This window comes from Pavona decussata, unplaced genomic scaffold, assembly GCF_977016875.1.
Source record: "Pavona decussata unplaced genomic scaffold, jaPavDecu1.1 SCAFFOLD_84, whole genome shotgun sequence".
In the NCBI taxonomy this organism is placed as follows: Eukaryota; Metazoa; Cnidaria; class Anthozoa; order Scleractinia; family Agariciidae; genus Pavona; species Pavona decussata.
Window position 1 is genome coordinate 4,332,883 of NW_028145502.1, and position 24,896 is coordinate 4,357,778.

The 24,896-nt window shown below is 40.6% G+C and overlaps 2 protein-coding genes across 6 annotated transcripts in view; both read left to right on the plus strand.

Annotated features, from left to right (window-relative positions):
* LOC146475574 (tyrosine-protein kinase transmembrane receptor Ror-like) overlaps positions 1-4,728 on the plus strand; it is a 45,940-nt gene extending 41,212 nt beyond the window's left edge. For 3 of the 4 annotated variants that reach the window (XM_085115959.1, XM_085115961.1, XM_085115958.1), the window contains exons 12-13: positions 553-812; positions 1,799-4,728. In XM_085115959.1, the coding sequence (XP_084972085.1) occupies positions 553-812; positions 1,799-2,668 (1,130 nt within the window). In that variant the 3' untranslated portion in view covers positions 2,669-4,728. The remainder of the gene's footprint in view (positions 1-552; positions 813-1,798) is intronic. The other variant, XR_014865887.1, reaches the window with a different exon arrangement.
* Positions 4,729-9,681: 4,953 nt separating this feature from the next.
* On the plus strand, positions 9,682-23,701 carry LOC146475575 (inactive tyrosine-protein kinase transmembrane receptor ROR1-like). Of its 2 annotated transcripts, none has more exons than XM_085115969.1 (12): positions 9,682-10,056; positions 10,399-10,447; positions 12,747-12,790; positions 14,058-14,217; positions 14,654-14,772; positions 15,405-15,446; positions 15,781-15,813; positions 16,773-16,860; positions 17,596-18,074; positions 19,148-19,402; positions 20,364-20,542; positions 21,810-23,701. In XM_085115969.1, the coding sequence occupies exons 1-12, from the start codon at positions 9,999-10,001 to the stop codon at positions 22,728-22,730; spliced, it is 2,427 nt and encodes an 808-aa protein (XP_084972095.1). In that variant the 5' UTR covers positions 9,682-9,998; the 3' UTR covers positions 22,731-23,701. The 2 variants fall into 2 exon arrangements, with proteins under 2 accessions (XP_084972095.1, XP_084972096.1); XM_085115970.1 differs by having other exon boundaries at positions 19,157-19,402.
* Positions 23,702-24,896: the final 1,195 nt, after the last annotated feature.

Sequence of the window (24,896 nt, forward strand, 5' to 3'; positions counted from 1 at the left end):
CTTGTCACTTCATGCTTGGTATCCTGTAATGGACTAGCATCCAATCCAGGGTAGGTGGGGAGGGGAATTAGCATTAGTCCTAGTTGCCTCATGCTACAGGACCTGGGTTGAGCTCCGGCAGAGTCGGGGACCTGTGGCTAAAGTGCGCCTTAACCAGACTTTGTTGAATTTTGTTCAACAAGAGAGAGCGTATTTGGGTAGAGAAGAGAAAAGGGTGGAAACCAAAACCGGCACGTTATGGATGGTTTTTTTTTTTAGAAGGAGGGGGGTGGGGGGACGGTAGGGGTGGGTGAAATTCGTGGTCAGCCTGTGTTCTGTACAAGGACACACCTTGTTACAGATCAAAGGCTTTTCTATGTAAACTATACTTGAAGCAAATCTTATTGTAAAAGAGAAGTGACCTCTTAACATAAGCCCGATGGTTTCTTGAGGTCTCCTTGTCATATCTTAAACGCTACTTTTGTATGACTATAGACTATTGTTTTTTCTTAATGGCAAATAAAGAATGGATGGAAATTTCTACATGACTTAGTGTGATTATGCTCCATTTAGGTCCGTCCGCACAAGCTTTAAAACATGTTCGCCCGGTTGGACGAACCATCTACGTCATTTCCGCTATCATGGCAGTCCTGATTGTGGCTTTCTTGTCAATCATCGTGTACCTCAAAGTGCAGCACAGTAAAAGCGCACTTCCGAAAAGTGACCAGGCCTCTTCCGGTTCAATCTCCAAAAGTACCCAGAGTACCCTGCAACAGCCTTGCTTTGATCTGAAGCAAAGCATAAGCGAAATCAAGTCCTGTGTTTTTAATCAGGTAAGTGTTCTGTACTGGACCCTTCTCCTGGTATCTCTTTGCACCTGCCCCTTTAATTAAGGAGTTTACACAAAGATTCAGATGCACTTGAAGAATTTTGGCGTCCAGTTAGAAGCTCTAAGCTCTATGGGTACCAAGTGCAGTTGAGAATGATATTTTATTCATTCAGTGACACAGGTATACTCGGAAAAGGAAATCCGAGTGCTCCTATCAGGAGTCGAACCTAAGATCTTCCGATTACTAGTTCGGATGCTCTACCACTGAGCTACAGGAGACTCATGGGAGCTAACGCCATTAAACTGAGTTCATGTGACAAACGTCCTGCAAACTGCTATGATTTGAATGTCAATGTGTGGCATATGCGCAGTGGAATAAATATAATAGTTTATTTTAAGCCTGGTCAATACATGAGAGTGATGTGTTATTCAGTGAGTGTCACAGGCATACTTGGAAAATACATCACATTTATTCCAAAACACAGTTAGTAACCCTTGCGATGGAATAGTAAATAATACGCCTAGACCCTTGATACCACAAGAAGGATCAAGTCTCGGTCCTCTGTATCAGAAAGACTAAACCTTTACTGTATTTGAACCATTAGTCTGAAGCTCATTACCCTTACAATTTCGGAATTTCCCGAAATTTACTTTTCAAAAGAAACTTAAATCCAATTTATGGAAATTCTCATAAAAAATGATCTTGAGATCACTCAAATTATCAAAGTAATGTAATAACTCTATAGTTTTGTATTTTTTCTCTTTCTCCTTAGTTTACTAGTTTTTGCAATGTCAGTTATACCGTATTTCATATTTTCATCCCTCCATAATCCTTAATACAGTATTAGTCTTGTAATTTAGTTACAATTTTATTTAGTATGATATTTGTATGCGGGTGGAAGAATTTTTGTATAACTTTATTTGCTTGTGATGTAATAAAGTTTTGTTGTTGTTATTTGGTGTAAATATGTTTTGTTTGATTCTTAACAGAACCATGCGGACGTGAGCCAAGGCAAAGTAAAGTTCCTCGAGGCTCTGGGTGAGGGTGGATTCGCTAAAGTGTGCAAAGGAGCCCTGATCAAACAGAACTCCGAGTTATCGGATACGGAAATCGCCATTAAGCGGCTCAAACACGACGTTCCTCCGGCTGCGGTAGAAAATTTTAAAAGGGAGACTTCGATTCTTGCCAGTCTGCAGGACATCAACATACTCTGCCTCATTGGCGTTTCTGCTGGCGAAGAACCTCGCTTCATGATGTTCGAGTATTATACTGACATGGACCTGTATCGATTCTTAGTGGACAACGCGTCCAAGCTCTCTGGGTTAATACCATGCGATCTCTCTGAATATGACCTGTTGTTGGACTTCGCACTGCAAATCGCCTCTGGAATGGACTTCCTTGAGGAGAATAACTTTGTGCACCGCGACCTTGCGGCCCGGAACTGCTACGTTACCGCAGACAATATCGTGAAAATATCCAACCTTGGCATCGGGAGCTACAAATACCCAGGGGACTATTCCTGGGTGCATAGCAGTGCTCTACTTCCGGTGCGATGGATGGCGCCAGAAGCGCTGAATACTTTGCAGTTTTCCCACCGTTCAGATGTCTGGTCTTACGGCGTGTTGCTATGGGAACTTTATACCTTCGGAAGCCAGCCATACGCCGGGTTCACCAATCAAGAAGCTATTGAGCGAATACGGGATCTGCAACTACTCCCTTGCCCCGATCATTGCCCCGCCCGGATGTACGGGTTGATGCGGGAGTGCTGGGAGGAATCCCCCTCGGATAGACCCCCGTTCTCCGAGAGTTGCTCCCGGTTGCGAGAATGGGCTGGAGACTCAATCGCGGAGAGCCATTAGTGGTTAAAACAAACGCTCGATTGACAAATAAGCGAGGAGGCATGAAAGTTCAGCAAACCCTTCGTGACATACGAAGCGAGAATCGCCGGCGATCAAACTGCTGTATAAAGATTCGCTTACTATATGTATTACCGAAGAAATCACCTCACCTCTCGGTGCGTTATGAGTAAAAGGAGAGAGTTCGGTATTTATCATTAATATTTTTCCTCCAGTATACAACGGTGGAACATTGACAGTAAAACCAGCACGCCTGAAAAATTTCAGGAAATAGTTTGATCGCAGTTTTTGGAAAAGTCAATATTAAAACATGTTACGTAAGTAAGAAATCAGGAGAAAGCATTATTTACCAAAGAAAAAAATTAGTTAAGTTCGCACAAATCTCATTTATATCGTTAAACCTTTCACTCTGCAAGTCATTACACCTCTTTGTGGTTCTAGCTTTTGTGTCTGCAGACGAAATCATAAAGAGTGACAGTTCAAAATCAAGCTATTAAGCAGTACTTTCCTGTGGTGCTGTTTATTATGCTGTACAAGGTCATTCTAACTTTAGAGTCTGTGGATGAAATCCTAAAGTGTGACCATTCAAATGAAAGCTACTGAGCAGTACTTTCCTGTGGTGCTGTTTATTATGCTGTACAAGGTGGTTCTAACTTTTGAGTCTGTGGATGAAATCCTAAAGTGTGACCATTCAAATGAAAGCTACTGAGCAGTACTTTCCTGTGGTGCTGTTTGTTATGCTGTACAAGGTGGTTCTAACTTTTGAGTCTGGATGAAATCCTAAAGTGTGACCATTCAAATGGAAGCTACTGAGCGGTACTTTCCTGTGGTGCTGTTTGTTATGCTGTACAAGGTGATTCTATCTTTTGAGTCTGTGGATGAAATCATCAAGTGTGACCATTCAAATGAAAACTACTGAGCAGTACTTTCCTGTGGTGCTGTTTACTATGCTGTACGAGGTGATTCTAACTTAAGAGTCTGTGGATGAAATCCTTAAGTGCGACCATTCACTTGAAAGCTACTGAGCAGTACGTTTCTGTTGTGTTTTCGTATTTTGCAAGGAAAATACTCCATAAATTTTCGTTTTGATTTTCAACTCGCTCAGTCTTGCGAGTGGCAGGGTTAATTAAAATATAGGATCAATAAAAGCTAGTGTGCAGACAAACTGTGAATAACCGTTTATCAGGGGAAAAAGGCAAATGTTGCTGCTTATTTTCCAAGAAATATTTATTTAGACTCTTGTAAACACAAGGTCACCTTTGGTCGAGGTGCATTTTATTTTAACTTAAATGCAAAATGTTCCTGTACATGTCAATTTTGTAGTTGAAAATTTCAAAAGTCTGCGAGCATTCATTCTTTCCTCTTTTGGAATATTTAAGCGAGGGGCGAGAACCACTCGGAAAGAAACTCGCGTGGAGAAATCACGCTTGTGTTTCAGCGCGCGCGTTATGTATCTCGCTTGATTGACACAAAACAGAAAAGATGAACCGCACTTTTAGCCTTGAGTTTTAGTTGTGTATATATTTGTTTGAAGACATTGCGACAAGAGACAAGATTGTGTTTAATAAGTTAGCTGATTATCAGAAGTTGTATCCGTATACTGAAGCACGAGAACTTGAGCTTGAAAAAGATGAGCAAATGATTTATAGTTTTGTCGGTTAGTGTTTATTGAGATGGTATGTTGTTCGCCTTGATGAAAATTCACCCTCAACAAACTTAACCACAGGGCGAATTGACTTGGCACGGGGCAAATTTGTTCTGGACGAAATTTTGTTCAGGGTGAGATGAGCAAATGATTTATATTTTGTCTGTTAGTGCTTATTTCGATGGTATGTTGTTCGCCTTGCTGAGATTCACCCTTAACAAACTTTACCACAGGGCGAGTTGACTTGGTACGGGGCGAGTTTGTTGTGGGCGAATTTTTGTTCAGTGGCGAATCAACCGTTTTATCAGTGGTATGAACTATTGTATCTGTCGTATGGTGAAGATGTTTCGTTATATCAAGTTAACACTGTTGTATCATATTGCTCTATTTAATTTCGAATAAAAGTTCACTTTTTTGAGCTTGTCAGTAAAACAATGCTCTGTTCCCTAAGTTCTTTATCCTTGACTGCCGTTTTCTTTTTTGTTTTGTTTTGTGATTTTTGGAAGGAAATCAGGCTCTTGGAATGGCGGCGCTATTTGTAGTGGTAGTGGTGAAAAGGCCCGTCTACCTAATCCATCCACATATTTCCTGCGTTATGTGCCAACTAATTGAGCCCTTTTTCAAAGAGCTTAAGGCTATGTCTACAATATGCTGGATAGCATTTTGTGCCGTTGTGAAAAATACTCCAGCCAGGTGTGAACGGAAGTGGCCCAAAACCGCCGCCATCTTTCCACTAGAATCCAATCCTCGCTCCTCGTTGTTGACTTCCGTTTCGGTTCTATTCCCTGTTCACACTACTCAAGAAAGTGTCACGAAAACCTATCCGATATGCCACGATTCACTTTCAAGACCGAAGCAGCGCAGCATCGCTCCGGCACAAATATCGATCCGAAATCGGGGTTTTGTGTGTGAACGAAAGCGCTGTCCGATATGTTTCTGGTACCGACACAAGAGCTATCCGGTTTAGTGAAGACATAGGGTACGTTTCTTTGGGAAAATCCGAATCTGGGTTTTTGATCCTAGATCACTCGGATCATGGTGTATCAAAGAAACCGACGAATTTTTGATGCACCGTGATCCGAGTGATCTTGGATCAAAAATCCGGCCCAGCTTCTGATTTTTCCAAAGAAACGCACCCATAGCCTAAGTAAGAACCAATTGTAACCTCCCATCTAAGAAACACGGAAAAGATACTTAAAAACTCAGGCAAACCAAACATAAAAGTTTGGTGTTCAATGTGCAGAAGATTGCTGCGGTAAAAATGACATTGAATTTGTGATACACAACCCCTTAACGCTGTCTCAGTTATAATCGGTGTGGAAAATTTAAAAGTTTGGCTACATTAATTTGAGTTTTGATCAAACTCATGATTTGAGATAAGCACTCTCCTTTCTACTGAGTTCTGGCACTTCTCCAACAAGTCCGTTTCTAGGGAACTGAAAATGAATAAACTCATCGGAGGCTTGTAGAAAAGAGTTCTTACGAAAGTTTTGCCATTCTGATGGTTTATTCAGTTATTGGCAATTGCTATGCATTTTGACTCACGGAAAGTGAGTCTGACAGTACAGAACTGAGCTGACGAAAGAACAGGTGTTTCGACAAGCTTGATGCTCCGATTGAAAACTTTTCGGAGCTTTGATTCATGCAGATGCAAATCGACCACAATCTTAGAAACTAAAAGGAGCATAAAACCAAACGAAAAGCAATGAGTAGTCCGCCAGAGGTTGAATGGTAGCCCCGTAAGTGGATTAAAAATAGGAAGTTGTGAAGCTCGTCTTATCCTTTTCTGGACGCCCTTAGTTTCTAATTGAGAAAAGCACAAGGCTATCATGATTTTTAGTCTTAACATAACCTCACGCCAATGTATCTTTGCTACATGTTTACGGAATGTTTGAGAAATTGAAAAAAAAACTTGAGAATTGCCTGACATGTAAGTAAACGTGTAAAAATCTCTTATCCGCGTGGGCCTTGGCCACAACTATTGCTCTCGTCCCAACTTTCGCACGGTCAAAAAATGCAGAAATAGAACTGGGTTCCACAGAAATGCCTGGCAACGCACGCACAGGCTGTCTCTAACAGATAAAATCGAAACGATAGAGCAAATTAAATTCCCTTACTGAAGTATCAGTTTCTGGCCTAATTTTCTTGACCGTATATCGTACATCTGTGTAAAAGATCACTTCTGGTTCTCAGTTTAAAACCTTTTCGATAAACTAGTGAATGCAATTTTGTGGGTGTAATTTTGCAACGTGTTTTCTGCCTTTTGCCCCTACAAAAAAAGACTTGCGTGAGGCTATCTCTCTCACGCGCCAAACGAAATTAATAATTGCGCCAAAACATTACTGAAGCACCTGCTTCAGTGGGCTACAAGATTGTAATCTACAGCGAGGCCGGAAAATTTTCTTCCTTTTGCGTCAAAACTGACGGAAATGTATCCTGTTTTTTATCAATAAAACTTCTCTCTTTGAAGACTCCTCAACCCCTTCAGGCAAGTCTTATATTGAGGGTAATGCTCGATTCTGTTAAATGAACAGTTGACCGCGGAAGCGAAGCTTCGAAGACAATTGTAAATATTAAGGACGATCTTTCAGCCTTGCACATTATCTTCCGATATAACAGCACCATTGCAAAGGTTATAACCCTCCTATTAATTTTTGAAAAGCGCGCGCCTCTTTCCAAGAGCGAAAACAGCAAGAGATGAGATTAGATTATAAGCCATTAAAGCCGGCTTAAAATTGTGACTTTCTTTCTTTGCGTTTTCACGTTGAAAAAATAGTGCCCCGCGCGGATATCAGATTGAACGGTAGTTATCGTCTGTTCTTATTCCACGCATTGTAAAACTCAAAGGCACCCAACGGTATCCCTTCTGTTGATATCTGTCTGAAAAGCTAAATCGCCTCAGAAATTCACATTTAGTTGTAAAGAAAATCTAAAGTTTTGCTCGGCAAGTTTCAGCCCAAAATTTCCGAACACTGGAAAATTAAACTGATTCCTTTCGTTTCGTTTTAGCCAACTTGGCCTACGACGGCCTTGTCGGCTATTTCTCGCGATTTCACCCGTCCGATTTAATTTGTGCCACGTGATACGGTTTGTCCAATGAAAACGCAGGGAAATCGAATCATGCATTGAGTTACATAAAATATTTCGCATTCAATTTTAAAATTCGTAAATCGGCTTCTTGAACAGCTGCACTTGACAGATAAATATTTGATGAACGAAAACGCTAACGAGTTGCGGAAAATGAAAGACATAAAATTGTCTGTCACGGCGATAAATCAGTCGTCGACAGAATATCGCTTAGGCGGTGTCAGGAAAAAATGGAAGCAGGTATGGCCAGTACTTTACGCATGCGCACAGCCATATCACCTGGGCATGCGCAATGGATAACTGTCTCGGTCGGCAAAAAAACACGAAGAAAAAAACGACAACAACAAACTGATGGAAGAGATTGGATCTACGTATGTTTTAAAACTATTTTTCTACGGCCAGTTAGAATATGTCATCCTCTCTTGGTAGTTAGTACGAAAGTCATTGAGAGACAGACTAAGACATGATAGAGACGAAACCGAGATTAAAAAAAAAATGCAACCGGATCGTGGACAGCTGTTTCGAGCTGGTTGGCTCTCAACGTCAGCACAGTGTAGAACAGCAAAAAGTAGAACAACCACCTCGAGTCAGTTGTCTACCAAATACACGTGGTAATGATTACGGGTGGGCTACGGTTGCATTTTTTGATTCTCGGTTTGGCCTCTATCATGTCGCTGTCGTGTTAAGTTTTCTCCGCAGTCAGAACAGCCTTGTGGTTATTTGAGCTATTTAGATTTGTGCTCCTGACTGAAACAACATTGCGATTTTTTCTTATTTCTCCCCCTTCCCACCCCCCCCCCCCCTTCCCACAAATCCAATTTTACCCCTTTTTGTTTTATCTGGCTTTCCTTGGCGGGTACTGATGAGGCAAGGAGAGGCCTTTCCCTCGTTTTTTCTCCCTCCCCTCCCCGCCCCCAAAGCCTGATACTCGCGCTATGTACCAGTCCCCGCCCTTTTTTGCTGGATTCGCCCATACTTAATTATCCCCAGGATCAGTTCTATTTTTTGCGAGAAGAAAAGAAAATAATCAACAAAACGAAATGCGGGGGTATACATAACTCGCTTGCCATTTTCTATTTCCCACAAAAGGGTGACAATATTGTTATTTGGAATAAAGCACTATTGAGTAATCTCGTACCCTGATCTCAGTCGGTTCGGGAATATCGAAATTGAGTGCACTGTAAGTTCATTTTTCAGTTGTAATTTTCGCAATCTCCAAACCCCTTGGTAAATAGGAATGTAGATTAAACCATGCTATGTCTTTTTATTATCATCAGACTCTGCGGCTTAGGCCACTTCACTGTCATATGGTTAAGGTACTAGGTAAGGAAGCGCGTTGCAACGTCAGGAGCCCATTACCCTGGCAACGTTAATTCTTCATTATAGAAACTGACAAAGAATATAGATTTAAACGATTAAAGAAAAGAAATGTTATTTTTTCAAAGTAAAACCGGATGTGGCATCAGCCCAGGAAGTTGTAGCTTCGCTTTGTCCCGTGTTTCCGACGAAGATATTTTCTTGAGATTTGAAAAATTCTTATCTCAGACTTTTAGGCGCCAAGAAATAATTGAAGAAGTGGACTTTAAGGATCCAGTGATACACCCCAGACATGTCTTCGGAAACTTAAAAGTGAGAAGCACAAGGTTGCCGCGGGGCAATGTTTTTATCTGAGTTGTGATGGAAAGCAAGCCTTTTAGCACCCTTTTTTGTTTGCAAAAATGTTACGGTACAGCGCAGCTGAAGACAAAGCAAAAACCACTTTTCGCCGCTGTAAACGTAAACAAAACAGATTAGGCATCAATCCTATTCTGTGACCACGTAAAGGGGGCGTTTCAGAACCTCACTTCGACTTGCCGAAAAAGAATATTTCAAGTTGCTAATTAAAAAATATTCTTTAAAGTTTGTTTTTGAACGTTTGTCAGTCTCGCCTTTCAATGTACCTTTTACCAGAACTGTCACTCAAAGTCGCTAACTTTCGCCAAAACAAACTGATTTTGCCCTTGGCAAGTATCATTGTGGAGGCAAGCTTCTAGCAAAAACAGTGCAATTATGGCCGCAATTTCTTGGAATTCTCGCACGTAACGAGCTGAAAGTTCCACAATGCTGTCGTGCTACATTTCAAAACCCGTCAGTGAATTTTCCGACGATCTTCGCGTGTTTGACATAAACTTTGACAGTGTTGACAGACAAAAAGCTACTCTATGGTAACCCGTGAAAATGACTTAAAAGGCTTTGGGAAGGTTTTCTTTTCAGCGCGATGTTGACCTACAAGATAAACCGAAGGAAGGAAGCAAAACAAAATGGATGGCAGTGTTAATGGGGCAAATAGACAAAATATTTAAATGTAAATGAACGGAAACTCTGGCTTTGTCTGGTTATTTGTCGAGCCAGCCAATAATCGACAGTGACACGACGATTTGACCTTTCTGTCTGTCAAATGGAGACGTGTTTTTCAGCTCCACCGCTAATCCCATAATAATCTCAAATCGCGCTCCAGAAGATCACATGCAGACCTTTTGTTTGTGCCAAGCACGGTGTGTGAGGGTTTGTTCGGCTTGTAGACTTGAAAATATAATGGCTTTGCCTTGAAGCTACGGCGATATGGGCCTTAAATCGCTGAATAGTCTATTTTGGGTATTTTATCTGTGGCTAGTGTCTGGTAAGTGAGAGCCGATCGTGCAAGTACTGTACGTAGTAGAATCGAAAAATCTGTTTGTTTGATATTGTGCGTTCGTCAATTTACGGTGCAATTACTGGAGTATGAATATTTCAGCACCTTTTCCCAAAATACTGCATAACTGGTTCGGGAAATCGCTTTTTGGTCATCCATCGAGTGTTTAGTTAAAGGGATTTAGAGTACAGTAGCGTTAGAAACAGAAATAAAGCTTTATTTATTACGTTTACGAATCGCGATCGCTGGCTTCACCCCGACGGCTGAAACCATCTGCTTTCTCGATGAATGCCCGTGCTAATCATATCGTCTTGCATTTCTGTTTTCTAGGGAGCTCACTCACGGGATTCCAGCACAAACGATCAATCGATTCTCCCAGGTAAGGTCTACGGAGTGTAAAGCGTTGTTTTGTTTTTATATTAGCTCTGTGTTTGCTTGTTTAATGTATGAAATAATTAGACTTGACGTGGTATGTGAGATCCATGCAAATTTCGCTTTGTATATAACAAGATTGGCGAGAAAAGTACTTTGGGCACGCTTTCTGAAAGGCGTTTTCACTCAGTCATTCATCATGCCGATCGCGTTCCTCCATTGAGACGTCTATGCCCAATAAAACTTTTATTAATTTCCTTTGCTTTGGTCGAGCATAGCTATCGCATTTCTTTCTCTCGTGCAGAGAACAGCGGCGAAGCTTTGAAAACTAATAGCTCCTTAGAAATTCTCTTCGGGCCAGCTGCGTCCGTGCAATGATTGAAAAAGTTCAGACGGCCTGTTTGAAATTTTAGATAAGTGAATTTTACCGTGAGAGCGAGATTTACCATTCGCACAACACAAAGCCTATTCAGCGCGAGCGCTGTTGTTGCCGAGTCACTAGTTTGTTCGTTTCGCATTGTTGTAATTGATGGATCGAATCTGTCTTCTTTTGATTCTCTTCTAATCGCCGGTGGATAATCCGACATATATGCATTTTCCATTTGGCTGTGACCTCGGGAAATTAGAGGGTCATTGAAAAAAGCGCCAGAAACGAGTAATTCACGTGAATTGGTCTTAAAATCGTTGTGTGTGTTTAAAATTTAGAGCCTTACTGGCTTGGTTGTATTGTTCCCTTCAGTCTCTGAATAGCTGAGTAGTTTGTTTTAGACTGTGCCGCTCGGAAGATTTTATTGTTCTTCTTTGAAGTGTAAATGCAATGAACAAAGGGCAAAAATTAACGCATAAGTCGATCCTTAGAGTAAATTTGCATGCGTTTGCGCTCGCTTCACCAACCTGCAGTTATATTGTTGTTTGGTTCTCATTCTAGAAGCTTCAATCGAAAGCTTCGATCACGATCGACTTTTATTTTTGCAGGAAAATTATGATGGCGAGTTCTTAGATAGAACAATAAACATGATCGAGAACAGATATCGATGTTTCTTTTTCAACGATTAGAAACATGTCTTCTGAGAATCACTGGATAATAAGATTTTGATTAGCGATTCTATCTTCCTGCTCAGTAATTATGTAATAGACTTGTAAGTGAAATGCCCGTGACATGGTGAAAGATGTCCATTTTGCTTGGACGGCTCAAATGGTGCCCCCTGTTGTTAAAGCATGATTTATGGTTGTTCTGACGTAGCTGCATTAGGATTGTACAGATATGTCAATTCTCTGGCCCAATGTGGTATTGATATAAACACAGCTGTGTTTTGGTGGTGTAAGCTTATGCACATGTACAGGTTATGAACTGTTTGTCAATGGCCTAGTCTAATCATGGTTGACAACCTTGGCACTGTGACATACAGTGGAACCTCTCCTTACAGACACCTCTATAATACGGACACCTCTCTATTACGGACAGTTGACTTGTTCCCTGACTGACCGAAATTTATATAAAGCCTACTTCTCTAAAATGGACACCTCTACAATACATTCTCTTATTCCTGTCCCCTTGGTGTCCATTATAAAGAGGTTTGACTGTACTCCACAACTGGTCAAAATTTCCACTAGGAGTATCTAATCAAACATTCAATAACCAGACTCAATCGAAGACCAGTTGTTTTGATCCAGATCGTTATTCTCACAATTGAACATAATCGAACATTTAACAATAATACTATGGGAGCACCAAGCTAGCTTGTGATAGAGATATAAAATTTTAAAGGTCTTGGAAAATTGCTGAAGATTATGGAAAGATTTCGGAATTTATCTCCCAATGAAGTTTGAAAGCCATTTTCATAAAAAAGTGTTGTTCCAGAAAGTACCATAATATATTTTTACCCTTAATAGGTACCAAATAAGTCATCTGACAAACAGTTAACTGCCATACTTCCAAATGTGTAACCCTCCCCCCCCCCCCACACTCACCAAGTGAATGTTTTCAGGTCTGTATTTTGCAATAGCAGGACTCAAGATAAAATAACCTGTACATGTACAGACAGCTATTTAAAAACACTAGATTTCCACTATTTAATTAACATGTGATTGGGCCTTTTGTAGTAGCTAAAAAACAACAACAACAACAACAAATCACAACAGAAACCTGATCACAATTTAGTGGGTGTGTTGAACATTGTTTATCTTGAACTTTTCAGTATTCATTCTCCTTGGGTGCTATTGCGCAGGTATCAAAAATATTTTATTCCTGTGATGGAAGTCTTTGTTACAGCCTTAATCGTGAATCATTTATATCCTCTTTTTAGCTCACAGTTGTCAAATCACACCAAGTTTTGTCCAGATTGCAAAGGTGTGTTTCATCTTTTGTTTTTATTGTTTGATTATGGACCCAAAACAGCATGGACATTTCTTTACAAAAATTATGGGTACCATACCACTTTTTAACAGGTCTGTACCATTATTTTGTTACCTGTTGTGTAAACGACCCTTGAATTGCACTGTCAGGAGAAGTGGCTTCTCTCTGGCGGCAGATGGGCTTAGCATTTTTTTTTATAATTATTAAGTATAATATACAAGTCTCCTGTAGCTCAGTGGTAGAGCATCCAAACTAGTAATTGGAAGATCTTAGGTGACTCCACTCCTGATAGGAGCACTCAGATTTTTTTTCCGAGGATGCCTCTGTCATTTACTGATTAATACATCATTTTTAATATTCTTTTTGTTACTCTTGTGATCCCTCAGTCAAGAATAAATTCACTTAAAAATTAAACTTTTTTTCTGCAGTCCAACTTCGGTTTTAAAGTACAAAATAGTTGAATGTTATGACGTAGTGTGTGCATATATTTGTGTTCTGGCATAGTTGTGTTGTGGTTGTACTTGACGCAAGTCTGGAGATAGGAGAAAGGTCAAATGGTATTGAATTTTGTGACATTCTGGCTCTGGTTTTTCAAAGAGCGGATAACTCTATCCAGTGGATAAATCACTATCCTGCGGATAAAATGCACTCCAACCAACGCATGATATCTGGGGCATTTTCTGAATGAGAAAAGAGGATTACATGTACCTCTAGAAACACCCCCATATTATGTATATTTCTTAACATTTTGGGATGCACTTGATTCATAGCTGAAATTTTAAGATCTGTCATGGAAATGACAAAAAAGCCCCAAGTTAACGTTATGTGTAGTGCTCACAGAAACCATAGTTTTGGCCAAAAGTGAGACTTTAATAATTATTTGTACTTTTACAACACCTTCCTGGCTTAAATAATTTATATTAATACTACTGGTATAAAATAATGTGTTTATTGTTATGAAACCATATATAGAATTCATCTTAAGCTAAAATTGACTTTCGTGAATCCAGCTACAAACGTCTTGGTGACTTTTTAAAATTTTTTGTTGATGTCAGCTTATGAATTCTTGTATTTATTATTAAAGTTTTATGTTACTAGTTATTTTTATCATATGCCTTTTAGTTAGTGCTTGTTTTTTTATATCTTGTATTATCTTTGAAAAGCTCTGTGGGCAAAGATGATATTTTAGTATGTATGTATGTATGTGTTCAAGTCTGAAAGACACAAGTAATCAATATTAATGCAAGGTTTTCTCCAACAGCACCAGTGTTTGACAAACCTCTAAATAATGAAACTGTTGTGGAGGGCGAAAGGGCAACATTCAAATGTTATGCTAGCGGCAATCCCACACCAGACATAACATGGTATAGGAATGGAAAACCAATCAGAAATAGGAGTAGATCATTTATCCTTCTGAAAAAGTAAGTTGGGTTTTGGGAATTAGTTATGCACCAAATACACTCACAAATTACATAATAGTAACCACCCAAATCACTTTTTACTACCCAATAGCACAGGACACACCCACGGCCACAACCTTAGGTCAGAGACGACCTGTAATTTACCAAAGCATGTAACAACAGGAACATGCGCCGCACAAAGCGTTCGGATTCATTTATTACCTTTTGTCAACTAGGGCACAGAGTGTAAATGTACTTATTTCATATTATAGCAGTGTATATAGTTATATTAGTGTTAATATTTGAAGCTTGTGTTTTATCCCTGTAATTCAGCTTTTAACTGCAATGGTATTTAAAAAACGGTCATTATTATTAATGGTATCACTGAATCCAAGACAAAACAAATAACACAGAAAGCCACTTTATTTTAAAAAAATTGTTTTGTTTGGTTTCTTAGGAGCTGGGGCTTGAGATTAAGGATTCGTGAAGCAAAACTGAGCGATAAAGGATCTTACATTTGTGTGGCAAATAATTCAGAAGGAACCATTAGCACTCAAGCTTTTCTCACCGTAAATGGTATGTAAAACCTCTGATGTTTTCTGTTTTGGTGTGGAGTTGAGAGTAAATCCTGGAATGTAATGTAATAGACCCTCATCACTCGGCGACCATGTTGGGTCTCAGGGGAATAAAAAGCTTTGTTTTTGCTTGGCCAGACGTGAATTCAGTGCAAGCCAGCTTGCTGTACAAAAACAGATCTTTTTATTCCCCTGAGACTCAACGTAGCCGCTGTGTGATAAAGGTCTATGCAGTTGTTGCTGGAGATTTCTTCCCCCACCCTCAAATACTGTAGTAAAAACAAAAAAAAAAAATTGTGTATGTGTACACTTGATTTTCCAAGACAGGTTTTCATGCTTAAAATAAGAGAAAATTTCAATTAATCCAACTAGTTAAACTTTCGTACACTGGACAACTAGGAGGTAGATGAGGTTGGGATTTATTGTGGTAATGTTGGCTTTAATGGGTGGAGGCCGAAAGCTAAAGAAACAGAAGAAGAACCCTTGGAGCAGGGAAAGGGTTGTGGGGATGGGGGAGGGGAAGTGGGATGGGGGAGGAGGGTGGGAGGGGGCAACAATGCACTCAACCCATTGGACAAGGGTTTTAAACTTTTCAGTGGACAGTTAGTTAACAACATTGATATTTCTTTCTAGTGACACCAAAGCCGACAACATCACAAACAGAGTTAATCCATGGTAAGGCTTTTAGAAGGCTTGTTATGTGTTTCTCCATGTTTAGGGTCACATCCCATGGCCCTTGATTTGTAGTGGTTATTTATTTTTGGCCGCTAAGCCAATCAAATCCCTGGAATTGCATTATACAATGATCCAGTTTTTAATAATACTCAATCAATTATTCCTTTTTCTTTTGCTTCCAATGACACTCACCCCTATTCACTCAACGTAAAAATCTTATAACTTGTGCTAATGTTCGCCCATTTTCACTTAACTTATGCTTCCCTCATGCTAATGCTTATGTCACTAGCAAGTGAAACACTTTATTAACACAACCTTTTTGTTTTGTTTCAAGAAACCACTTCACCACATTCTACTTCAAAACAAGGTAAAATAATATTTTTTTATTCTTTGGGGCAAAAACTTTTTTAGGTGTATGTTTCAAAATAAAGTTGTACGTTTCTAGTTATTGGTAAATAAATACTACTATGCTTACTGCTTTTAAGGAATTTTGGTAATATTATTTTGTTGTAATTTTGATTCTAAGACAAGTAATGTCACAAATAAAATTTTCGTACTTGATAGGAATTAATATTTTTGATGTAGTACATGTAAGATAGATGTTTTCACTTTTTAGTATTAACCCTTTAATCCCTCATATCGAAGAACAAGTCTCCCATCTTGTCCCCATAATCTTCTTATAAAAGTATTGGGGAGAAGTTATTAAAATATCAAGAAAATTCACCTTGGATGATCGTATCCTGTCTCATGACCTCAGGGAATGAATAAGCATTGATATTAAAAGGAGAAATTTGATGCTGATCTCTTTTATGGCTTTAAGGGTTAAAATGATGATGTTTTATAGTCAAAGAAATGTTTTGGATGAACCCATAATTTAGTAATGTTTAAAACACGAGCAGCAGTATTTTATTGGGATTTAAAACCACAAGGCCCAGCCGAGTGGTTTTAGACCCGATAAAACACATGCTGCGAGTTTTTTGAACGGCTTCAAAAACATTCCTGGAAAAGCGTGTCTCAAGAGAGTTCATAACAATGATGCTTTTGTGAACGTTGGAAATTACCATACGACAAAAACATTAAACACCGCATACTAATAAGGAGGAGGTTTTATCGGGTTTTAAAACCACTACATGTGATGTTTTATGGAGCATTTGATAGGTCAATGGCTTATGAATTATTAATGAGTTTTTGAATAAATTATAAAGTTGTCTGAAAATTAGTATCATGTGACATAGGATAAGAGGTTTGGAAATAAGAATGACTGCATTTATGGGAACCAGGTCTTTAATGTGTCTTAACTAAGGAAGTCTACAATTTTTTCAACAGAATTTAATCCTGATCAGTCCAAACAATCCAATCCTCAGTACAGAGGATCAAGTGACAAACAGGAGGAAGAAACAACCGCCAGCGATCTGTAAGTGAGAAACAAGTGACATGGAAAGACAGAAGTATTGATGGAAAAAGTTCACAAACAACAATATCAAACACTTTAGGAGTGTTGCATCCCATTTTCAAAACATCTCAACTTGCTTCAAAAACAACAATAACAAAAAAACAAAAACAAAAACAAAAAACAACAACAACAACAAAAACTCGGCCGCACCTTGTATTTTGAAGCCACTTCTAGATTAAATAGAAGAAAAGTCACTGCAATCGTGTACCAAACTTGAAGTGGCTGCGAAAAGAAAGCCTGAAATAAATTCAGGCTTGAATGTGATTTGAACCCATGACCTTTGCGACTCTTTGTTAGAAGAACTCGGAATTTTCTTTATCCGAGTGTGGCAATGTCAATGACTGAAAAAATACATCTTTCAGGAATATTGCTATTTCTGACAAAACTGCTCGTCAAAATTTAGTTGCCATAGTAACTTCAAATTCAGTGAGCGCTGTCCTTTTACACCAAATTGTTCCCAGATAAATTTCTGAAAAGACCAAGAAAATTGGGAGTGTTTGCTTTAAATATACGTTCAAAGTGGGAGCGGGCAGAATCCGCCCCTTCCCGGTTCCAGACAAGGTGGAGTCAGACACCTCTTTATAAAGGTCATCAGAGGGAGATAAATGCCTTATGGAGAGCTAGCTTACTGTAAAGTCGTCATCTGAAAATACCTTTGTTTTGTTGTAATCATTTAATTACATTTTGTCTTCGCAGAGAAATTCCAACACCCCCAACATTCCCAGAGAACGGCACCTGCGTCAGGTACAATGGGTCAGTTTGCAAAAGGCTCTTAAAAGGCGTCCCGGTTTACATCAAAAGTTACGAAAAACTCGAGAACATTGAGAGAAAACTCAGCAAGGCATATGACAATATACGGACGTACAAAGAGATCAGCCAGCGTTGCCGTCCGTTTGTCCAACCTCTGCTCTGTCATTATCTGTTCAAAAGCTGTGATACGTCATCGCCTGACCCGAAACCGCGGGAAATTTGCTACGAGGAGTGCGAGGTCCTGCGCACTAAGATCTGCGCCAAGGAGTATAAAATTGCTGAAAGTCAGTTGTTACAGGATGTGCTTTTCCCTGTTTGTGATACCTTGCCGCGTAGCGGGACGAAGGAGGGTAAGAATTGTATCAAGCTGGGCGTCAATGAACCGTGGATCCAAAAACCTCAGAAAACGGAAATCCGCAAGAAAGGTTGGTGTCATTTAACAGTACAGTAGTCTTCAGCTAATCTCATTAAATCCCACTTCACTTCCGCTCGCACGCAGACTGAAGCATAACCCCGTTTCCGTAGCCAGCCCCGCAGACGGAGTCAATTGTATTTACCGGTGGTTGCAGGCTACGTTTTCGTGAAACTCAAGTGGATAGCGTGTGTTCACAGCTAAGTTTTGAACATTTTATGGTATCATTTTATGGTCTATAAGAGTATATACCATAGAAAACTGCCGTCGATTTGTTGATTTTAGAGAGTTTTAGATCCGAGTTTACCGCTAATGACGGTTTGCGTTTACCCGTTTGCGGTTCGACGTTCAAACGTTATTCAGTTTCGTTCTTCTTGCAAATTTACGGCCGCCATTTTGAATCAGCAGCCATGAATGGCACTTGTTTTTAAGATCCAATAGGATTTATCAAATTTAGCATTTCGCCCGAATTTGTGCCTCTGTTATAGGATAAAGACTTGCTCCACAAGAGTTTTGTATCATTACGTGAGATAAAACAAGAGTTATACGCTTAAAGCTTTCAGGTAAATGACATGCGTGAAAACCTACCTCTCCACGTTGAAAACGCACGTCGAAAACCTCAAAGTGACGCGAAGACTGGTCACGTGACCTCCAGCTGTTCGCGGTAAACTCGGATCTAAAACTCTTAAAACATGGAAAAAGTACGAGCGGGATTAGCTTTATTCTCTGTTGAGAAAGCGCGCGCGTTACATCTGACGTCATTTTTAGTCTGTACTCTTATGGACAATAGCTATGAGCCAATCAGCGCGCGAGAATTTTGACAGTTGTTGTAAAATTAACAAATCGACGGCAGTTTTGTTTCACTGCTAAGTTTTGTGAAATAATAATTAGAAGACAGAGCAGAGTCATTCTTGTGTTACTCGCTCGTGACGCCATTTGGGTGTATTTGTTGAGCCTGAAAGTTCTGAATGGCTCATTGAGATCCGCTTCTTTGGATTCAAACAAACAAATATTAGTCTGACATGGAAGCGAAGTAATAGTGTTATTTCTGATGGAGTAGTTCTAAATTTCTGCTTTTGTTTTCAGCTTCCCCAGTCACGGGATGTTACACAGGAACAGGAAAAGATTTCCATGCAAACGTCAGCGTAACGGAGAAGGGTTTTGTATGCCAGGCATGGAATTCCACCAAACCTCATTTCCACATTTTGTCATCAGAGGATCATCCCGAGATTGGCGGTGGGCACAACTTTTGTAGAAATCCTGGTGGACAGAAGATAAAGCCATGGTGTTTCACTACAGATGCGGACACAGAGTTTGACTTCTGTGATATCTCACGCTGTGGTGAGTGACAGGAACTTTTTCAGCGGTACCCCTCCCTCTCCTCCCTCTAGGGGACGTAGTTCCCGGTGTTGTGGTCTGGTCTTTGTGTGTATTGGTCTGGGAGGGTGGGGTGAGATCACATATGGACTGAGGCGGCAACCAGAGGCGCCTTGTATATGCTGACGTTCGATCTCACCCTCTGGATATCTTTGGTTATTGATTGTAAAGTCACACGTATGTTGTGACTGATTTAGTAAAGACTTCACAAAGACTTTACTCCCGGTACCCCAGGTATTAGTGGGACATTTTTCCGTACTGCCAAGGGTTTCATTAAGATTTTGAATAGTTGGGAAAGAGGGTATTGCACGTGGGCAGGATAGGTAACTTGGGTGTGGTCTTCTATTGAAAAGTTAGTTAAGGTGTTCGAAGCAGCTGGGCAAAGTCGGAGCTACGGACGGTAAATTTGCTTGGGGTTGGGGCAGTAATCAACCCCGGGGCATTTGATGGCCCCCGCTGCCGCGATTTTCATCTCACAGCATTGTCACTTCCTTTCCATGTTAAGTTCATTGGCAAAGGCGATGAGTTTGTGATTGAGTACAAAAATGGGATGGTAAATCCACAGAACGACCGAGAAAAAAGACTAAATCCGAGACTTAGTTTGGCCTGAATTAGCTTTCATTAGAATGCAGATAAGCCCGGACACGAAGAAATCAACTTGTGCTTTTATTTAATCTTAAATCAGTTGAACCGTGGGGCATTTTAACAGCTTGTTTGTCCCCGCCGTAGGGTATTTACCGGTTTCTTTTCAAACAATCTTAATGCCGGGGGGGGGGGGGGGGGCATTGCTGGAAGTGACTGACACAGTAACTCTTTTAAATCAGCCTAATAAAGTTCGTGGAATTAATCCACCCTTCAAACAATCGACAAAAACAGTTGTGCACGGCTGCACCCAACTGTTCTTTTTCTCCTTTCTGTTTTATAGAGGATCCGCCGCCAGTACAAGTTGCCAGCATCCTGTACACGGTGATTCCATGTCTGCTGTTTGCAATCGTGTTCTCTTCAGTTGTGATTTTCATCTGTTGGCGTTGTCATAAACAGATCATGTACCAGGCCGGCCAGTCTGCTGCTACACCGCTTGTGCCAGTAGCTGGCAAACCTTTGGTAAGCTTTGGTTTTTTTTTTCGTTCTTGCTTTTATCAAACGTACAGTTCAAAAGTGCTTTGCGCGTAAGATTTTATTCAACAAATTCTTATGACTGAAACAGACAAAAATGCGTGAAAATCAGTACGAAGAACCCCGTGTAAAGTTTTGTCTTGCTTAAGCTGTGTTTTGTTAAGATGTATAATTAGCTAAGTAAACTGCAGCATGCTTCAAACCAAGGATCAACGATCATTAAGAGTGGACGATGTAATAATGTCAGAGGTTTTTTTGTTTAAATCAGGAAAGAGAACAATCGTGACCGGCTTGTTCGTGTTTTGCTGCAGCTCGCTCATACGCAATCTCGAACTTAGAGTCCTCAGGCTCTTTGGCCAGCGATTGGTCGCCAGGAAAGACTCTGGGGTACTGAATTTTGTTACCGCAGGATTTCTGCGGTAAAACAATGGAAACCGTTACAGAGCAGCCAAGCAAAAAATTTAGACAAAATTTCAGTTCCCCAGAGTCTTTCCTGGCGATTAACCGCTGGCCAAAGAGCCTGAGGACTCTGGGTACGAGATTGGTTCATACGGCGAGATGCTACCACGGCTACTTTGGCGCTTGGCACCGGTTGCATGTTTTCCCGCGCTTGGCATCGGTTGCATATTTTCCCGCGCTTGGCACCGGTTGCATGTTTTCCCGCGCTTGGCACCGGTTGCATGTTTTCCCGCGCTTGGCACCGGTTGCATGTTTTCCCGCGCTTGGCATCGGTTGCATATTTTCCCGCGCTTGGCACCGGTTGCATGTTTTCCCGCGCTTGGAACCGGTTGCATATTTTCCCGCGCTTGGCACCGGTTCCATGTTTTCCCGCGCTTGGCATCGGTTGCATATTTTCCCGCGCTTGGCACCGGTTGCATGTTTTCCCGCGCTTGGCACCAGTTTCATGTTTTCCCGCGTTCGGCACCGGTTGCATGTTTTCCCGCGCTTGGCACCGGTTGCATATTTTCCCGCGCTTGGCACCGGTTCCATGTTTTCCCGCGCTTGGCATCGGTTGCATATTTTCCCGCGCTTGGCACCGGTTGCATGTTTTCCCGCGCTTGGCACCGGTTGCATATTTTCCCGCGCTTGGCACCGGTTCCATGTTTTCCCGCGCTTGGCATCGGTTGCATATTTTCCCGCGCTTGGCACCAGTTTCATGTTTTCCCGCGTTCGGCACCGATTGCATGTTTTCTCGCGCTTGGCAGTGGTTGCATGTTTACCCCTCTTAAATTTTCGTTTACTTCTTATCTTCTAGATCAAAGAGATGCGACGCGAAACCGTCCGATTTATCAAAGATTTGGGTGAAGGGGAATTTGGCAAACTGTGCAAAGGTGAAGTTTTGGAGAAGGTTGATGGCGTACAAACAACTCGACCCATTCTCGCCAAAGTTCTCCGAAGTAGCTCGTCCTCAAGTAACCGTGAGAGCTTTCTAAAACAGGCGGAGACTTGGTCCAAGTTCAGCCATCCCAACGTTATGACTATTATCGGGGTTTGCTATAACGGGCCTCCAACGTGCATCTTGTACGAGTGCGTGGAGTATGGCAACCTATATGAATACCTCGTTGAAAACTCGCCGTTAGAGAGCCCGGTCGACGATGATGACGATCCGGAAACTCTGACGTACTACGAACAATTATCGATTGCTATTCAAGTTGCTGCGGGCATGAATTACATCTCGCAACATAATTACATCCACGGTGATTTAGCAGCTCGTAATTGTATGGTAGGGCCCCGTATGACTGTCAAAATTACAGACGTAGCTTTATCACGAAATCCTTTCTTAGATGACTATCAACGTTCTGGTAATAGGCCCCCTATGCCCATCCGCTGGATGGCTCCAGAGGGGGTCCTGAATTACAGGTTCACTGTAGAGACTGATATATGGTCCTTTGGAGTGGTGCTCTGGGAGATCTTTTCGTTTGGTTGCAGGCCCCATTTTGGGTACACAGACGAAGAGGTGATGGAGCGTATTAGAGAACATGTTTTGTTACCATGCCCGAGTGGCTGTCCAAGTAGAATGTTTGTCTTAATGAAAGAGTGCTGGGACATTTTACCGCCAAGTAGGCCGCGCTTTAGTACGATTTATACACATCTGTGCGCGTTGAGATGTGATACGAACGGACCGGGACAACCTCTTGAGACTTTCCAAAGAGAATGTTTTCATGTCGACGTGTGATGTGTTGAGGCTGTTGATGTCGCAATCCATCAAAGTGCATATCATTATACGAATTACTAAACCAGTAATATTCGTCAAAAGGCTCTCATTCCATACAGAGAAACGCAATGTAATTCCTACTATGGTTTTAACAAGTCATTCCTTATATGGAAAAGAGAACCCATCAAAATGGTTTTATTGAGCTAGCCTTACATGGAAACAAACACCCATCAAAATGTACTATAAATATGGATTTTCCAAGCCATAGAAAACGTCAATTTAACGCCGTTCCTTATATGGAAACGAGAAACCAAAAAGTGCAATTTCCTAACATGGATTTTCCAAGCCAGTGTAGTGCGTCAGAGTGTGTCACAACTTGACTTCATTCCTAATATGGAAAAGGAAAGCATCAAAGTGCAATCGTTCGCGTGGATAGCTAAAGCCAAGTAAATCCATCTTATCAGCAAATGTCAAGCCTTCTTTGGATCTGTAAAGGCTTTGTGGACGTTACTCATTATACGGATAACTGAATCTAGTGGTAGAACGTTCCTGTGATATAGCGCACGTACTACTCTTACAAAGTTCTTCCAGCCTTCCAGCCTTTAGGCTTAGAAGAATCGCATCAACCGCTCCAAACACCAACACTCTATTCCGCTGTGTTGTGCTTTTGGAAAGTAATCAAATAAAAATGATACGAAAATGAAACGTTACTCTGTTGTAACTTGCTACTGATCAATTAAAAAAAAAAACGAAAAAAGTTCACACAGTGAGCTCAGTTAATAATTTAGGGAATATAAGAATTTTATTAATTTGCAATTGAGAAATGAACCTTTTTTAGTGTAGTTGAACAAAGCTGTTCTCGTTTGCCAGTTAGTTGGAAGTGTTTCGGTTCTGTTTTCAGTAAGTTTAGTTCAGCCTTAAATGTTACCTCACCCTTGTACAGAACATGAAAGAAAACTAGCTACTGAAAATAAATAATTATATGGACATCATATTATTGTTTTAGTTTGCCTGGGATGCTTTTGTGGGTTGGGGGTGGGAAGGGAGCATTCTGCATCATAACTAGAACGGATAGTCTAAAATCAGATAACCCCTAGGAATCTCTTTTTGAAAGCCATAGGACATCACCACCACAAACTCTACAATGTTGGCCAGAATAAAGAGAGAAATTTACACCCTCTTCCCCCAAAGTCAATGATTAATTCACGTGCACTGCAAAACGCGCCATTTTTCCATCAATGCGGAAATGGGGGGGGGGGGGGGGGGGCAGGTCTGGATTTTTCGTTTGAATTGTTCAAGATTGTAGGGATAACTAATGTTTTCGGCTTCGTGTATACAGTCATTTCAACTAACGTTGTCAGTTCAAGGCATGAAGCTAAAAGACAAGACCGAAAGTTTACGTGGGATTTTTATGAATAAATTCATCAAAAAAAATAGACATGCCCGGAGAAGACAATAGGTTGTAATTAGCAGTACAATGACCTGCACGTGCAGGGATGATTTTGATGAAATCATTCATAAAAAATAATCCCCCAAAACATTGCGGTCTTGTCTTTTAGCTTGATTTTAATCCGACAACGTTAATTGAAATAGCTGTATGGTATCTGAGTACACCATTGCAATGTAAAGTGGCCCTCGTCCAACCCTATAGAGTTGTCACCATTTTCAATTAATCAATATTGTTTCTATTTAATGACAGGTGCCTCTCAAGACAACTTAACACTCGTGCATTTGCGAAATTTGTAGATTACCAAGTTGACTAAATTGTCAAAAATTGGCTGTTACATAACACACATTTTGCCAGCGTTTATTCTTTAAGATCAGTCCTGTATTTAAGAACCCTGTAAATCAAGTACATTCTACACCGAGAGTTTCAGTAGACCTTAATTAAGTTAAATAAACAGTAACGAATGAGAGGAAATTGTATAACTCGGTAAGAAATTTCCGCAGGAGCAAGCATTGTATGAACTGTCACTATTCGATGTCCTTTTGGTTTCTTCGACCCTATTTCAATTCACAGTGAATTCGAGCGCGTGTAGTATTCACTCCTAAAAATAATGTAAAATTACACCTAATTATTGTTAAATCCAAAATAAGATAAGTCTTTCTGCGTGGTGTAATTGCAAGGTACAGAATTTATGGGAATAAATGGGCTTCACAGTCCCTCTTATTTCCCATTAAGCCAGG